Raw genomic sequence first — 19,408 nt, 5'->3', positions numbered from 1 at the left:
AATCTCATTCTTCAGAACTCGGAACAGATTTTCTTTTTTCAGGTTCCCCGTATGAGTTTTTTTTTTATAATCCTCTATCTCTATCGGTGAGAACTCTCATTACCACTCACACAGTTGAGAATGAGATTCTGATCCGTGAATAGTAATTCAATTTAACAAAAATAATCGTTCGATTTATTTTCATTTTTCTCTTCCTTTTTAAAACATTCATTTTGACGAGTAAAAGAAGAAAACACAATTAACTGTCTATTAACGTAATTATACCAAGTAACATGATAACTATTCTCCGGAGAAGATGATCTATTAACAAAGATATGCGGTTTTCGTGACATTTATTGGCGTTTTAGGCGTTTGTATCGTCACGAACAAGTCATTAATATTAATGTTAGACGATAAATACAAGCTTAATTAGTACTGCAGGACTGATGGACGATTCAAAATTATTGAACGAATAAATTGTGAATTTCTCTATTGAAAGGTTGTTCTATATTTATTTATGAATAATATTACATTATTATTGCATTTAGTTATAATTAATTTTAAAATAAATGTATTATTGTCATAATAATTATTTGTCTATATAAATATTATATTTCATAAAGTCGTAGACATAGCTACAAAGTTACAGGAAGCTTAATCACGGAAAGTTCGTTCATCGCTATGAAACGTATAAAAAGTCCAATCGAACCCAATCCAAGATTTTTAATACAGCAGTTAATGGCATTGGTGATAACTTTAAAAGCACAAAGGATGAAATCAAATGTTGTTGCTCGGTGGGACAGTTTTCCGCTCGGTCTATGAAAGCTAAAAGATAACTCATTTTTAATCGCGTACTCTATAAAGCTGCATTTACCAAAAGTGTCTCGTTAAATTTAATAGCTATAACAGTTACGCATTGCGTCCAATATTATCATGTCTGGATGTTAAGAGTACTCGTAAACTAAATCGAAGTGAATGTTCTCAAAGCGACCTTGAGATCGCACGTCTGACCCAATAAAACATTACTGCTTTCTCTCCCCGGTGTCTATACCCACCCATTGCGGCCTAATTTATGATCACTGCAATACATGACAACATATAAAATAAGTTAAAAACTAATATCGCCGGAACAGTTTGACCAAAAAATGATTTAGTAAGGACAATAGCGCGGTAACAGGTAGTGGGGCTAAGGCGGGGGGCGCGCGGGCGGGCGGCCGGCTGGAGCGCTGCGAGCAAAGCCTCCGCACTCGCGCGCTCGGCGTCGTCGCGCAACCACGGCTGCGCGCCCGGTACGCACTCGTTACGTAACGCTCTGCCGACATCTGTTGAGTGAAGTCACGAGCCACGCGCGGCACGCTTGCACTGCTCACCATCCGCGCGCACCCGTCATGTTGACACCCGCGACCACTGCCGATAGCGAAGCCGTCGCTATGGCTACGCCAGAACATCTCGGCGCCGATACGTAAAAAATATGTAGAAAGTACACCGCAACTTAAACTGCCAACACATTCCTGCCAATTTTATATAAATTTAATTTTACATGTAATCGAATCGCTTGTTGCTTGTGGAACAGACTGTACGTGGACATGATTCCGTTCGAGGTTTTTCGTGATGGGAGCGCAATTGCTGAGTTCACCAATCATCGCTTCACGTTCGCTTTCACTGCCAGCTGAGCCTGCCGTTAATGTCTAAGTTAGTTTTAAGAGAGAGATATGGACTGACAGCTTCCGATCATAATAGATCCAGTGGACGTGAAGCCGAAGAAGTTTATCGTAGCCGGTTCGTTCATTATCAAGATTCGCGACAACATCAGTTCGTGGGTGCTGTGGTGGCGTCAACGCCATCTTCGGATGGGCGCACCGCAGACACCAAAACCAATTGAGGAAGATGACTGCGTGCCAAGAGTGGCCGTAGTGGAATCTGTCCGGGAGGGCCAGCAAGATCGCAAGCTGGAGCGACGCAGGGGAGCGTCCGGCCCGCGGCGCCGCGGCCTCGAGAGCGAGCTGGAGGGCGAGCGCCGGAGACCCAGGCGCAAGCCGAGGAAAAGGTAAGTCCTTCCGACACACCACCCTCGACAACAAGCAGCTGACTCGGTTACGAGCAACATACTTCTCGCAACACGTAAATTGCAAACTTTTACAAAAGTCGCAACAAAACTTTCGTAACTTTACGGATTTTTTTCCAAGGCTCGCAATCCAACGTCTGTTAGTTAATGTTTAAGTTAATCCGTGGCGTGTTGAAACATGAAATAACGGCGTCTGCGTGCGAGCTGAGCTTAATATTGTGACCAATTTAGTTCTGCGGTCGTTCTGACATTGAACAATTTCAACGTAAAAACGTTCATGTAGTGTTCACCTTGGAATAGTGAGTTGTTTGCGAAATCGGTGGTTCTACCGCATCGGCCTCCGTCCACGATCGATCTTCACCGAGGCCTCATTATACCCACACCTTAGCTGTTCCCAAGTTTTTTATTACAACTAAATTATCATACTGAACAATCTCAGAGTCTCTCCTTTGAAATTGAACACGCGAACCTCACTTTTTGCGAGTTTTAACTTATTGTACTTTGTAATTTGCGTGAGGCTTTCATTAGACCTCAGATATTTTTTCCTGAATAGTGTCCGCTGTTCTTTTCTCCTCGTTTTATCTCAAAGAGGTTTAATGCTGTACGAAAGAATAAATAAAGTCAGAAGCAAGTGACTGTTCATAATAACTCGTAAACCTTTTTATCCTTTGACAAATGAGTTGAATTCTCGCGGGGTAGGGACAGCATAGCAAATAAAATGTGAACATTTGGCAGTCTTTAACTAGCTAAGTGTACTTGTATATTTTGGCACAATTTTCTTAATTGCTCATATTTTTTACTTAGGGGAAGCTACAAATCTTTTGTCCACTAATTTGTGGACGCTATCCTGGCGTGTTTTGATAAACGGTGCTTTAACAGGAGATAGCTTTTGGCGCCGCTGGTTTTTGTGGGTTAGGTGACGGCCATGGACGGCCAATACTTTTTCACGAATTTTAAATTGATGTGCTCATATACCACAGAAGTTTTGATTACATTAGGAAATAAGGTATTGGTTCTCAGTATTTTAAGAGTTACTTACTCGTGTTTTAATCTTAACTTTTCTGATGTAATTTGAAATCATGATTACTTACAAAATGCTGAAGTTTTTGCAGAAGTAAAAATATTGTTACTTTTGGTAACTTAAATTAAAGTTTAATTAGATTACTTGAATAAATTTCTGTGTTTTTACAAGTAAGTAGCAAACAGAAGTTATATTTTACTTAATAACCTTCAACTAAGTTTCATGCTGTTTAATGTAAAAAGTATTAATGAAATTCCAAGTTCGGAATATTTTATCTAAAATGTACATGACCACGGGTAAAGAAATGCTGGGTGCGGTCAGTATGTGGAAGGGTGACCGAGGGACCATCCAGCCACCGTGCATTCTGAAACTCGTAGCATGAGACCATGCTACGAGTTTCAGAATGCACGGTTTGACACAGTTTTGACGGTCATTTTGGAAAGTCAGAAAGCTATAAGTCTGAAAAATAAGGTTGTTCGTTAAATTAGGAAAAGGCTAGATAGATGATGGAAAAATATTTCATGAGAAATAATTACCCCTATTGTTCTATACTATACAAACAAACGCTAGTCCTGGATTCGATTCCCATATTTTTCTCGTTGAAAAGATTTTAGTTTTATTTTATTTCTGATGGTGTCCAATTGTTACGTAAAAATAATGGGTTATAGATAGTAATAATACATAAAGAAAATGATTTTCTTGTATGCGTTTTGTTAAAAACTCGTTTTGTCAGCTGAAGTAATTACAAGTAATAGTGATTCTGATCTGATACAGCCGCAGAAACACGTCAAATAAATCTACCATTAATTTGAGGCTGAGTTTCCACCATGTATACCTACATGTCATAACAACCTAGCCTGATACAAACTTCTATTGATGTATTGGCATAAATGCATCCATTGTAAAGCAACACTAGTGGATGGGCAACTTAAAAAGATTTTTCTAAAGTATTTTATTTAGTGACATTTTGAACAGGTGGAAACACCGATCGACATTCCTTTTCACATTGTTTGAATTCTTTCACCGACCAAAGACAGCTCCAAATAAACAGCGAAACTTTAAGAAGGGTAGTCGCTACAACAATTTAAAATAATTAACTCCGGTATGAAGTAAGAATTCTTTTGTTTTCTTTTTAAATACACCTGTTTTTGAATTATGTTTAAAAATAAGACTGCTATTGTTGTTGTTTCCAAGTCTTAAAATTGTGTTATTATATTAATTTTAACAATCTTTCGTTAATGATAGTATCAAAATGAGTTAAAATTGAGAGGGCCAAATCTAATGTTCGACAATGATTTGGCTTCTCGATAACAGACGCAACTAATACTTATAGTTTATTTACTTTGGCTAATGCATTTAGCCATGTTTTGGTGCCTAAAATAAAACCAGCGTCAACCTTGTGAAAAATCACAATCTTTTTAGCTTGCGTTGGTATTGAACCTGCACCCTCGCATTCAAATCCACACACATAACCGCAATCCACCATGCTCGAAATGTTCTAACACTTGTCTTAATCACAGTCGCTAGTCAAACACACAAACTTGAACTGAAACCCTCTACTGTCAGGCTATATTGATTGACTAAACGAACTTGTCACATACCAGAGATGGTATCGAAGCGCAGTAAGCAAATTGCCAAGACCCTTCGCTAATTGGGTCGAATGAACTAAACGAATTAATTAAATAAACTGTCACTAAGTTTAATCTGGGTCATCAGTTGCTCATTTCATTTTAACTTAACTAAAGCATTTATCATGTTGTGTTTAATTCCTCTAGATAAAACCATGAAAGCTGGCACTCTGTTTCTATGCAATTTAATTAACGCTAAATTATCTTTTGAGTATCGTGTTAAGCGTGGAAGGTAAGGTTGTAGATTAACTTTTATTGCCATTTTAATACTGGTATAATGTAATATTTTTTGGCTGAATACCTTCATGTTGAGGTTACGCAATATACTTATAATATAAGTTTCAGTGACGAGGCATGTTTTTTCTTCTTCTTCTTCTGTGACACATATTTAATTCCTACCACTAAATAAAAAAGGGAAATTGTCACTTGAAATACCGATTAAAATGTAATAAAAACTATATATTCATATTAATATTTTAAAATAAACGCTGTTAATTCGGTAAATTTTATGAGTTTGCGACGTTGTGACGTGACTACAAAAATAATTTACAAATTACTTTTTTAATTTGAGTTAATCAGCGATTGACTTTCCTGTTTATTCTTGAGTTAAATATTGTAACTTTTTCCATGTGGATAACAGTGAAACCTTAGGAAAGCTAGACATTTACATTCCGAGTAGACACCTTTCATTTTTCCAAGCATCAAAACAAATGAATCGCTCATATTTTCTGTACTGACAAGTGACGTCACTTGTCATCAAAAAATGTATCCATACATTTATTCTATACGCAAGCATGCAATGTAACATTTAAATTGCTTCATATTATTACTATAATTAAATAACAAATGAAAAGTCCTCTACACAACCCAAAAATTCAGATGAAACAGGATTCAAGTAAGTGTGACCGGGCTGTGGATCATTATGAGCGAGGACATACCCGACCGTGTCATGTCCCAAAACACCGATGTCATTTGCCCGTGCAATTAACAATGCGCCTTTCTGTGAACTTTGTCGGGTATTATACTAACGATTTATGAATTGAATCTCTAAAGTGTGGGGTGGAATGATGTTTGGCCTGTACTTAAAATTAATTACGTAACAATTATCTATATAAAGTGCATTTAGAAATATTAGTATGTTTATCAGTTGTCTAGTTCTCATACAAGCTTTGGTTATATTGAGACAAATGGCGTTGAGAAAAAAAACAAATTAAAATGTCCAATTTCCAAAACAATTGTTTTTAAACGTTACAATTTTACACATCAGTGTAAATAAATCCAGTAAAATGTTTGACCTGCATTTGACATATCACTATAAAATAAACAATCAAAACGTCTCGATACTTATATAAATGTGTCCTAAAAAAACTAAAAGACATTTGAATCAATTCGATGAATTTTCCCCAGTCGGAAGTAGGTTACACATCGCACCTCATAGGCACATCATTCACACTTCCCCGTTCCATTACACGGAGACACGATACTCCACTCCATTTAATTCCATTACAGCCAGCACATTGACCTTCGCATCGCGATGACGTCACCCTTTCAAAAATTTAAAAGGCACAAGGCACGGCGCAAAAGATTCCCTTTTCAGAGGAGCTTATTCAGACCTGAGCAAACACGTTGCTGGTGCAAACTTGCTCTAGTTTCCTCCCTTTGGTCTCAGCCTGCCTATGTCGAGTCTAGACCGTTGACACTAAGGACTCTGTTAGGCCTCTGTACGATAAATATCCTTTTGCTGTATACGAGTTCATATTTATCGTGTATAATCGGGTTTTGAATTTCATATTATTTAAAATCGTTTTTACTTCTTGCGATTGGAAACATTACGTTTTCAATCGAAGAATCTTATTTTTTGTCTACACGTATATATTTCCTTGATAAATGGATGTTTAATAAAACTTCTATTAAGAAAAAAGGACACGTTTTAAACAGTCGCTATCAAAAGCAAGCACGCTTAAACGCTCATCCCTAGCACAAACTATGAATTCCTAGTTTTCAGTATCCAAAGTCTAAAATCACAATTTAGGTGAGCGAACAAGCAAAGCTCGAACAATCTAAACACCTTTACCGAGTCACCTCAGACAGACGAAGCTTACAAGTCGACAAACTTGTGTACACTGCGGTAAACCTCCACTTTAAAATTATAAAACACATTTGCTGAAGGTTCTAAATAATTAAAGTGGGAAACTGTTTCAGGGTCAGTTAGATCTTGAAAGTATTACGTAGAAACGCCTTTACAAAGGGAGAAAGTGGTTGTAGAATTAAATATAAAATTTTACAGTAAAAATAGTTGTTGAACAAACGTGGACTATTCTATTTTTTGTGTAGGTCAGCTGATTCCGTGCAGTATCAATGTGAATTACAAACTTATTTATATTTTTTATTGCAAGTAATTTTACATTTTTTTTTTTACATATTATAAGCCGCTATCTGCATTACATTGATTTTATGTACTTCGAATTATCTTTGTCATCGAAAAATTATTATAATTTGCACTCAACAAAAGCTAGCAAACCTCATTTCATGATGACAAATAAAACAGCTGTACCCAGTAGTTCCTCTCTCATAGAGACAGTACAAAGCTTCGTCAGTGCTAGAGACGTTTTTTATAACTTTTATAACGACTTCACAAACTTGGTGCTAAGTGAGAAGCAGGTGTGAGCTCGAAAGCATCGGCTTTCGTAATTATCCTCTGCTTTAGTAACAAAATTAAGTATCTTCTAAATATAGTTCCATAAGTTGACTGGTACTAAGTTTAAAGAGATTAAGGAAGGAAAATCTATAAATAAAAGTCTCTAAAGAGGGGATAGTTATGTTCAGTTGTAATAGATAGGGGGTGTCATAACATTTCAATTTATTTGTTTCTATACGAATAAGATAATCACATAAACTAATGTGCCAATTTGAATTATTATTTAAGTGTTGGTTAGCCAATTTATAGAAGGAGGCAATTCAATAGAATTTATACCATCATGAAATTACAAAAACGGGCCGAAGATGCGTATGTGTACACTAAAATTATCAAACCGCTTTAAAAAATACCTAAGTTACACAAAGTAGCTAAAGTTTGTGTATAAATGTTAAAGAAAGAAGCTCTTTTAGAAAAAAATGGCATGTTTTTACCAAAAATTGTCATTTACCTAAAACCACTTCAGTGTAAAATAAACGTCTAACACTCGATAAAGCGATGAAGCAGCCAAACTTGATAACAAAGTTCCACCATAAAGTGATCTCAAGGAAATCTACACACCATATTCTCGCACGCCATAAAACTAATTTTCCGTAAACGCAACCAAACTCGTAAAAAACGTCACCCCTTTACGTTCCAAAAAAGGAATGTTGGAAAAAATAATGGCGTATCAGAACACCGGTACCTATTGTATAACTCGACAGGAACGAATACGTTTCGGGCATCGAAAGGTCGTACATAACGTACGATAGGAAATTGTTTATAAGAACGGATGTAACGTGTTATGATCTGACTTCTCTTTTTCCTTCCGATAAATATTTTATTCGATTTTGATTTCGTTGAAGTTTTGGAAATAAACGTTATTCATTTATGTTTTGTTTTAAAGACTACTTGAATTATTATTATTTCTTTTGCACACCATATGTAATGAGTGTAGTTTTTAAATTTAATTGCGACGACAGTTTTTTATTACAACATTAATACTAGATTGACCCAGTCGATTGAAATAGCCGGATTTAGCCTGAGGTTGCTGAGAGCAATCATATCTAGGTCAGTAGGAATGAAGACTTGCTTTAAAGTAAAAGTGTTGTCCCATTGATACCGCTCTTTTTCAGACATTTTATTCAAGTTAAATGTAGCCTAGGGTTTCTTTCAAGGCTTACGGCTTTTACAACTTACAACGAGCCTTCGGTAGCACTATAAAATATCATCATTCTGCGTTTCTAGTTATGCTAGTTGCAGCTTTGTACTAGTGTTTTACAAGGAGCAACTGTCTATCTGATCTCAATGCGACTCAGTACCCCTTAGTAGGACTAGCACATGCGTTGCAACGTGCTCTCGGACACAGGCATAATCCGTCACGATGATGGTCACCCATCCACGGACCGATCTCACCAAGAGCAGCTTAACCTTTTATCAATTGACCTGTATAACTGTTACTTAGCTTCAACCTCGTTTATTACTCAACTGGAACCAAAAATAAGGAATGATATGGAACTATTTCATACATACAAATAAGGCACAACTTTCTTATGTCTGACGAAAAAATTCCATTCTCTGTGACGAGAGCAGACGGGTGCGGCGTAGTTTGAAACTTGTTACAGGAACATGGAACATGTTATTACATTAAACAATGTATCGTCAAAGTTATTCAGATCACACCGCGCCTCCTAATGAAGTGACCTTATTTTTCAGACTTTAATGAACTAACGAAACGCTGCGAGATGTAAAATTTGTTGCACTCCTGAAATATTAAATTTCTCTGGTCGCTGGAAACTTTGAAATGTCGAATTTGTAGTTCTAGTGGAATAATAATAAATGTAATTTACCTAAAGCAATCTGTTCACGATAGGTCAGTGAATAGTCCTAAATTAAATTTTTATATACTACTTGATACAAGCAATGCTTCGACTAAAATCATGAAAGGCATAGAATATAATTTTCACAAAACATATTTTGAGGACGTTCTCCGTACGTTACAAGGAAATTTGAGGGGATTCTTTGGTTGTGACATTAAAAAGTTAAAATGAGGTGATTATGATTTTTCTCGTTAATAATTTAGGACGTAAATACCTAAACCTTTTACGGTTCTGTAACTAATAAGTAAAAATGGAATGTCTATCGATCACTAGGTTGAATCTCATAAACATACATACCTGGACACAATGATGAGGTTTTTTGCCTTTTTGAACCCCAAGTAACAATCAAGTATCAATGTTGTTGCTATTTCCATTATTGGAACTTCTTTAGTCATCACAACTCAGGCTGCGTATATTTGCCTTTTTTAGTCACCACTGCACTTAAAGATCAAAAAGGAAAAAAACAGTGAATTTGATATCCTAAATACCCGTATAGTTACTTGAAATTTACAAAATGTATTTTTTGCCATGACACATTAAAAGACAACAATTTATTAAAAACTACCATTGACAAAATTATCTCGTTCCAACTTTGTACTTGTAACAATCATAGAACTAAAGTCTACAATGAACGAAAATAGTTCAGATTCTAACAAATGTACTCTAAACAACGATCAATCATGTGTCACAGATATGAAAAATGGCGCGTTTCGGGCAAAACAAAACAAAACGCGTCGGAACTGTACACGCGTCTTTTTTGTTTAGTTTATCAAAAGTATATCGAGATGACACCTTAACGGGAAAACGGTGTTTATACTTTTGTGAATGTTTTCCATTTTAAAGGTTCATTATATGTAGAAGGGAAATATATCCGGTCAAGTGCGAGTCGGACTCGAAAAGCTGAGGGTTCCGTGCAAATAGACTGAAAATAAAAATCTACTAGTTTTTTTGTTTTTGAAAGAAACCCTCATTACCACGAGTCATCCTTACGATTTTTGAAAAATAGCTATTGCCCGCCTCTTTGCTAATGTGAATCTCGATTATGGCTACAAACTTAATCATGTTTTTTAGCTAATGCAAGGGGAAATTAAAAAAAATATATTTAAATATTAACGCAAATCTCTCTGGTTGATTTCAAAACCCAACATAAAACGAAAGGAAATCCATTAAAACTGAACAGTTTAAAAATCCTTTTGTACAACCAGCCAATTTTGTCATTTATCGGGTTGCCATAAAAATGATATTCATCAAAATTCCCAATACCACTCGGGGCCAGTTATTCAGCGTTCGGAGTTGTTCGCAAGCGCTTTTGGTGGCGAACAGTACTTTCATATGCATGAGATGCATTGTCAGTCCAAAGTTCCCGAGGACAAAAGGGGTTTTGTTTTGACATTGTTAAACTTTAAAAATGACTCTGAATAAAGAAAAGTCTATTGTTTTTCAACTCGCGTTTGTCATGGACTCGACTTGAAATGGACTTATCAATTTTTATGCGAGTCTCGACATTTATTGTTACAAACTATTATTTATTAGCTTGGGATTTCATCAGTTATTCCAATCAATGCTTATATAATAGCACAATATATAGGTCGTTTTTGCAGAATTACCTCTTTTTTTCTTGCCAATCTAAGCGACAAGTTAAACATAATTTATAATTTTACTCCATGTTTGATAACCATGGCCAACATTTTAAATTTCAAGACAAAGTTACGTAATACGTACAAATAAAAAGAAAATAACTTATAAGAGTAAATCCCTAGTGTTTAAACAACACATGTCTCCCTGGAGGACACCACTGAGTCTGTAGTAAGCATGCAAGCTTATTGCAATTTATCGGACTCGAATACCAAACGTCGGATTCCGCCGGAGAATTTCCAACGGAATAACCCAATAACGCAGCGCTGATCTGTGAATTGAACATGTCTTGCAACAGATATATTTGCAAACTGAACATGAATAAAGAAGGGCTTAAAATTTACGGCCAAATTGTTACAAAATATTGTAACTGACATGTACAGTCAACAGCAAACGTAGATGATCAAAATTCAATACAAATTAATGTTCCTATCAGAACTATGTAATATGTGATATGTGTGTCGAAGTGTTTCAATAGTATATAACCCGAAGTATTAGCAGGCCCAGCACAACAACAAAAAACAGTTCTGATATGAACTCTCTATTTTTGCTGTTGTCTGTACTCACTTTGAGTTGCCCAATAATGTGATTTTCATTAGGCAAATAATATAACCCGCAAACGTCGAACCTCATAATTTTTTCCACCTAATGCCACTGAATCTAGTCGATACAATTTTTTCTAAAAACTGATGACCAGAACAAGTGTAGAATTTTATTTTTAACAAAGTGACTTAACTGTTACACGTAGTGCAATTTTACATCGTTGTAACATTAAAATCTCTTTCGACATATTTTTTTGTTCACTATTGTTACGACAATAACTTCTTACTTCTCCAAATATGTGTTACTTTTATTTCTAAATGACGATCGTCAAGTGTTGAGTTTAGATTTACTTCTTATGACCAAATCTATTATCAAAATCAACTTGAAAAGGGAAGACACGAAAAACAAAACATTACATTCATATTTAGAAAACCGAATTTTACTTCAAATTGAATTGCAGACAAAAGGGGCATCGTTAGCGTAAATGTAACAGTATAAAGTGGTCGATCATACTGCAAATAGGTGACGAATAAATATTAAATAATGACATTCACGGTACGGAAATGTGAACTAAGAAAATTGCTCCGGTCGTCAAATTACATATTCCTGTATAATGTGACCTCCTTTGATTGGAAACTTAGAAATATGAATAAAAGATGCATTGGCTTTCTGGAAAACATTAAAATTATGCTGTCCTGCTTGTTAGTTTCAAGTTGATTGATGTTAATATCTTATTTATAGTGCAAACAAGAATTGGGCACTGATGACCACATTGGCTATCTTGCTTATTTACACAAAAAGCAGTTTTGGGTTTTTGTGTATCCATTACACAAATTTATTGGTCTTGAAATGCAACTAAAATAAAGCCATCTCAGTCTGCCCGTGACCATGATACCTGCAAAGGTGTCGAAACGTCGGGAACTAAAATCTAAAATTAAAATGCGATAAAATAAGCAGTTAAAAATAATATTTTTTTATTTTATTTTAATTGACTCCCGGTAATGAATTCCCTTCGTATATTACAATTAAGACTAATAGAATTTTGTTGACTTGTGCAATTCAGTGTAAATATCGTTTCATGGTATAAAGGAGTTTGAATCGTTATCTATTGAAAAGCTATTATGGTAGTTCTCGTCACTTCAGTGCAACAAGGGAGCAATGTATTATGAACACTGACATTCGATCCATTTATTAATAAGGGATATTTCGTGACAATTTTGTAAGTTTATTCTTCTGTTTTAGTGAAACATACAATAATTATACTAGAATCTAGCGTCTTTATTTTAAGTGCATTTACTAAAAATAAAAAATGATCCCACGGAAACATAAAACCATTCGATAATTCTAGTTATAAACTATCAGTGTGATAAGTTTCATCTAAATTCTTTCAGTGGTTTTTGCGTAAAAAAAGAACAGATTCCATACATCAAAACATCCCCACATTCGAACTAAATTTAGAAGTACTCTATAAAGTCTTGTATTCAAATTGTTCCGTCCTCTGAAATCTTAGGTCATTCATACCATTTAAGTGGTTATCGACCACATGATTTGATTTTAAAATATCCATAGTCTCGACCTAAAGCAGCCGCGGTGTGGCGAGTCGAACAGACCGTTATGTCATAAAGTTATAAATTGGCGTATAAAAGTTTTAAAGAATATTATATTTTTGGGTCAATACCGTAACGGTTAAAACCGAATTACATTGCGAAGGTTCCGCTCCCTCTGGTCTGACCTTCAGTCCTTCTGTCCATTTCTCCGTCCGTCTGTTGTCGCTATACTCGTACGTAATACGCGGCAAAAAATATTAGGTATTTAAATGTAGGTTAAGCAACTATTGGTATTGTCATAATTTTAATGTAACGAATTTAAAATTTAAGTAACCCCAATGTCGCGAGTGCAAACTCGTAATTCTCCGGTTTTCTTCAAGTTATACAAACCCAAGCTCAGAGTTCAACATCACTTCATGTGTGAGATTACCTCAAGGCAAGTTAACCTTGTCAGCTAGAATCACTACAATAATTCACTCTCGGCCGACTCAAACTTATATGAGAGTGGGTGCCCTGGAGACAAAGCCAGTTGTAATATATTGGGCAAGGGGGAGGCGAATCACGAGATGGAATATTAGATTTAACTTTCATTGTAATATTCGACACGGAATGTGTTTTTCTAAATACTATTGGTATATGTAGTTCGATGTGGGGTTATAAAATTGGGAAAAGATTTTACACTGGTGTTTAATTAGTGGGTCACTATAGGTTAGTAAATAGAATCGTTACTTTTCCTATTTTACAAAAGTGGGACCTTTTTAGGGTTTCATACCCAAAGATCTATGACTGAAGCCCTGCTACCTGACCGTCTATCTATCCCTCTGCCAACATTTTTATGTCAAAAACTGCAAAAACAGGAGAGTTGAAATAAAATAGCCATCGAGGTTAAACAACCAACAGTTTAGTCCTAAAATAATGATTGAACATTTTTTTAAATTTTGTAAGTATCCTCAGGGCCACGAAACGGGCTCCGACATAACTCTTTTTTTTTCAAAAATAATATGCTTTGCACATTCAAACAACGTGTGCACTAGCAAGCGTTATGTTGACTGTCATAGACGAAGCTCGTTTTAATGAAATATTCAAAACGCCATAGAGACAATTGACCGTCAACTGCCTATTCCGAATACAGTTTTCATAACTATTGCAAGTAACTTCTCATAAAAGTATAGAGGGGCCATGAAATTTAATGAAAATAACTAATTATAACATCCGTATAATATAAAATAGCATTTTTTCTCTATTTTATTTATTGAATTATTTATGTATACAAAATATATAGTAAAAAGACATAAATTTATAAAATAAAATAATTACAGGAATGCTGCATTTTTTTTAGGAAACCATAGGTACCATCTTTATTAAAATACAGGACAGAGTATAAATTATTAAATGATGCAATGGTTTACTCACGCGAATTTATGGGTATAAATGTAAATTTACTTCTACCCAGGTTTGGAACCTAAGCAATCACCTAGCATTTGTTTATCTATACTAATATATAAAGCTGAAGAGTTTGTTTGTTTGAACGCGCTAATCTCAGTAACTACTGGTCCAAATTGAAAAATTCTTTGTGTGTTAAATAGACCATTCATCGAGAAAGGCTTTAGGCTATAAACCATCACGCTGCGACTAATACGAGCGAAGAACAAAAACAGGGCAGGTATAAATAACGTATATCTTCTACCCACGGGGACGAAGTCGCGGGCAACAGCTAGTAAGTTATAAACCGCATTCGTTCCAAAAAAGGATTTAATGTCGATTGATGTTTGAGATGGATCTACACCTCCCAAGGTAAAGTCAGTCACTCGTCAACAACTGCAATAATACAATTTAAAGAGGTCGTGCTAGGCCCTAACTTAAAAGAAATCCGTCTTACAGCTTACGGAAAGTACACGGTTCGGTTCTAAAGCGCATCTACAACAAACGATCAAAACTTTCCGCTCTACAATCTTTGTGCGATTACAGGAAGCTCCACTCTAAGTATTTATTGCAACAACATTAAATAATTTAACTTGTAAGCTATTTATTTACGACGAAGCACTTTTGTAGTAAAGATGAACAGGGAAAAGTTTCTTGGAATAAAGTCTCTTTACATCTTACTTTATTTTTAATTGTATTTGTTTAAAATGCATCAATTCTCTGAGAAAATATTGTAGTTATTTTTATTGTGAGCTAAAACGAAACTTGTATATTTTGATGTTTTAGATGGTTGACATTAAACTCTTTGTAATTTTTTTAATGTTTAAACAGAAGACTCAGACGTGAAGATAGATTACATTTTGACAAACAAATACACGGTGATTTTTTATTCGTCTTACAAAAGCAGCCCAGTTCATGTATCCGACGTAAAATACCTCTAGGCGCGATTTTTTTTTTATCATCAACTTAGATAATAAGTACGAAGAAAATTAAACAAGAGAAATCTGAAATATACTCCTAAAAATGATAAAATTGCCGCCGCCCCCGCCCCTCACCATTGTTACAAAGCTCGGACCGCACTCACAACAGAGCTGTGTTTCTAAAAAACTACATTTGAGTAATTGAATAAAAATTGCATTTTTTTTTTCAAATCTCATAAATACCTATTTTTTTATCATGAACGTGTTCTAGTCATTGGATACATGAACTGGGCTGCTTTTGTAAGACGACTAAAAAATCACGGCGTATAATCGATCGAATATAAAAATTGATATTAAAAACGGTTAAATCCTCAATACCTTTTTGATCACTCTACAATAGTTTAGTAGACCTTGTCAACAAAATAAAAAAAAATGAGAAGAACTCAATTATTAATTAATTCATTGTAACTTCAGAACTTACTAAAGCACGAACTCACAAGATAAAAAACACATAGACCAACAAGTGTTGTGACATTGGCCTCACCAAGAGATTCTTATTGACAAATGACTCTATCGTAGCCAACATTAAACATATTTACTACCAAATGGACTTTTGTAGTATACTGTCGATCAAAATATACGCGTGGCCTTATAAAGTAGTACATGATAACATTTTAGAGCGCTATTTTTCTAAGGAAATTGATTTTTAAAGCGTCGTTTGCTTTCGTATAAGTTTCAGTAACATTGTCATTTTGCGCTGCTAGTCTGCTTTTAGGAATATCTTTGTGCAATATAGACTGAAAAATGCATTTAATAGTAGTCTTTAACATAGTAATATTCGATTATATTATAATAAATATTCTATGATAGTATACATAGGTTTTTGAAAATACTTCCCAAAAAGTAGGGTATTGATTGTGGATATCTTTTTTTTATAGCTGTAAAAACTGAAAATTTTCTATTACAACTGTATTCAGAACTTCTTACTGACTCCAGATGAGCAGTTCACAAACGTCATTTATTTTAAGATCAAAATGCAATCGAAAAAAATCAAATGTCTCAAAAATTATAAAAAGGGTGACACTCAACTATTACATATATTACTAAAACTGTTACACTCCTTTTAGACAGAAACATATTTTTTCCAATTAAGTCATCTTTACACACTCACACTTATACACGTTTCCATAACAAACAAGTATAAACGGTCTGTTAGTGAAGAAAATCGTTTAAACCTAACTCTAACAACAATGGAATTAGTTGCACTAGATAAAACCTCTAAAAACAATTACTTTAATTGGAATTGGCTTAATATCTTGTTCTAATGAAATCTTCAGTTCTAAGTTAGACATTTATGGTATAAACGATAGAACCTTTACTTAGGTACCTGTGGACGTTTTTGATGATTTTGCCGGTAATATTTTTCATTTTAGTGTTATTGAAATAACAAAATGCTATATTAAAGAGTTTTTCAAAATAGAAATGGAGCCTATCCTGTTGTACTACGCAACTAGCCATAATATTAATGAATCAAAAGTACCTGAAAAAAGCCTACTTCTAATTATTAATTTATAAAGGCAAAAATTATTATAAAAATAATTTAGGTTTGGTTTTTTACAAATGCTTATTTTAGACAGTGATAGGCTACTGTCTACTAGTCTAAGACTGATATTATGGAGTTATTTATTAAAATAAGGCTTTTGTAACAAGATTCGAGGATAATGCTAGGTAATCTTTTTACCATGCCTAATTTCAAATACGCTATAATTAATTCGTGAAAAATAAAATAAAATAAATATCACTAAAACATACAACCTCTATCACTTTTTAAATTAAACAATTCATCGTCTAATTAAAACGCTACTCCAACATAACTTCACTTTAAAGTTTAAAAACAAAGTGTGCGACATAAAATAGTTTTAAGATTACACCGCAGAAGAGTAAATTCCATTTAAAACTTGCATCTGGTGGAGGAAACTTGGCACAACTGTCATTGTAGCTTAAGCCAGGATATTGGTTTCCCGTCGCTGTTAACATGGAAAGTAATTAGACGACAGGAAATAGCTAGAAATGTCTTAGTTGATGTTAAATGAAGAAAAATGTTAGACTATTCAATTTATCTTTGAGCACCGGGCCATGTGTGGGTATTTGATTCAAAGACGTACGTTAATACAGGTTTGATTTGTGCTACCATACTAAAAAAATCCATAATAAATAGTTGCTCTCAATGACTCGCACACACAGACACTTACAAGCACACATAGTGCGTCTCAGTTTTAAGTCAACGTTAAATTTTTCTTCTTGTGTGCTCTTACATTTTTATTTAATTGATGAACGGTTCACATAGGTGTATTTTTCTTGATTACCTGACTAATCTCGGACGCAACCGGAGTCCTTAGTCGTGAACTGGAGCGGCAGCAGGGTTTAAACAAGATTTTCTTTTCAACCAAATAAAAACAATAATAATCTAAGTGACAATAACATATAAAGTAATTTCTAAATTTTTACAAAAGTGTTTATTTTTTAATCAACTTTAACTTTTTCGAAAGCTATCGAGATCAAAATAAAATACCTGAATTGGGTAATCAGCGACCCATCTTCAGAGATGAGCTGATAACCAACGGATCAGCCGATATAAATTACTCAAACCATTAAACATTCCACCTGACTGAGCGTCTCATTTAAAAAAGAGAAAAAAAACTTTTACCATCTGGGTAAAAAATGGCCAAAATACGGGAGAAAAAGTCACCCGTAAAGCCGTTATAATAAGCGGAAAAAAGTCACTATGGTAACCGGACGATAATCGCACGGATGAGAAAACGGGGAACACAAGCTTGTTAGAAATTTTATTTCGATCTAATATGAATTTTATTTCATTTGAAACACGGTTCTTATTTGCTTTTATTGAAATGTTTTTGGAATAATAATAATGATCCGCATTTTTTATTATTACTTTTTGTAAAATGCTAGTTTTACGGTTACTTGTGAACAATCATTCTTTCTGGGGTTTTCAGCGTTTTCATACGACCACAACATTGTTTTTTTCGATTTTGACGCTTGAATGAAATATCACTAAAAACGAACATCTCTGTCAGTTAGTAAAAAAAATACTATGCCAAAATAGCTTCATATAATAGCTACCATTGGAAGCGATTCCCCAATTTTCCAAAGGGTATATTAGATATGGATCACTCTTGACCGCAACTAGAAACCACTACAGTGAACCCATAAATATATTTTGCTGACAGTAATTGTAATTGGATTCTACTAGTTCATATATTTCCTACATTTTAAAACTTATTTCAGTGTTCACATCTGGGAATAAATGGTCAGTGCAACGTATTTTATTGGAAGGATGACACATTTTTAATTGAAAATATAACTTTGCTTTTAAATTGTGTAACTTTAAATGCCGATGTAGTCGTAACGAATACAAATTTAAAAAATATTGAGTTTGGTACTACGTTAAGCTATGAGTATATCTGGTAAAATAATTTAAGTCCATATCCAGTTTGGTTTAATTGATAATAATATAGAACTTTAAGTAAAAAAGATAGAAAAAGACAGAATTTTTTATTATAATTATTGAAATGTTTGCGTATTCGTACCTACCTCTTACCGCAACTCTGTTAATCTTTGAGTCCTAAAATTTTGAGGTCAGCAAAAAGTATTCATTTTATTTTTCCTTTGTAAAAAGCAGGTATAATTCGAATGGTCACGAGCATAATTCATCAGAACTGTGTGGACAATGGCTCCATGAGAATTTACGCTGACGTTAACTATAATTTTGATCGAACAAAAAACGTCGGGAAAACTTTGATTATTCAGAATATATGTAATAACTACGGAAATGAAGTGTGGTTCGCCCAAATTTCAGCTCAGTTAACTTATTACACGATCGCGTTCACGAAATGCCGATAACAATTTGAAGGCTCGCTAAGATTCTTAGGCCAGTAAATAAGGTATTCGTACACACTATGTTAAATATCGGAGTTAAAATATTTTTTTTTGCTGTTTTGCTTAAAATATTTTTTGACAATTTTACTTCTCTTAGTTCATAGTCGTACGAGTATATTTTTTAATGTGTGACAATA

At 34.4% G+C, this 19,408-nt stretch overlaps 1 protein-coding gene across 2 annotated transcripts in view; it reads left to right on the top strand.

Moving 5' to 3' along the window:
- Nucleotides 1-1,557: 1,557 nt before the first annotated feature.
- The window catches only part of LOC113504247 (potassium voltage-gated channel protein Shaker), a 290,148-nt gene continuing 272,297 nt past the window's right edge, over nucleotides 1,558-19,408 (top strand). The window contains exon 1 of one of the 2 annotated variants that reach the window (XM_026886442.1): nucleotides 1,558-2,026. In XM_026886442.1, the coding sequence (XP_026742243.1) occupies nucleotides 1,830-2,026 (197 nt within the window). In that variant the 5' untranslated portion in view covers nucleotides 1,558-1,829. The remainder of the gene's footprint in view (nucleotides 2,027-19,408) is intronic. The other variant, XM_026886443.1, reaches the window with a different exon arrangement.

This window comes from Trichoplusia ni, chromosome 21 (genome assembly GCF_003590095.1).
Source record: "Trichoplusia ni isolate ovarian cell line Hi5 chromosome 21, tn1, whole genome shotgun sequence".
Classification (NCBI taxonomy): Eukaryota; Metazoa; Arthropoda; class Insecta; order Lepidoptera; family Noctuidae; genus Trichoplusia; species Trichoplusia ni.
Note: the sequence above shows the minus strand (reverse complement) of the source record. Positions and strands in the feature narration are given on the sequence as shown.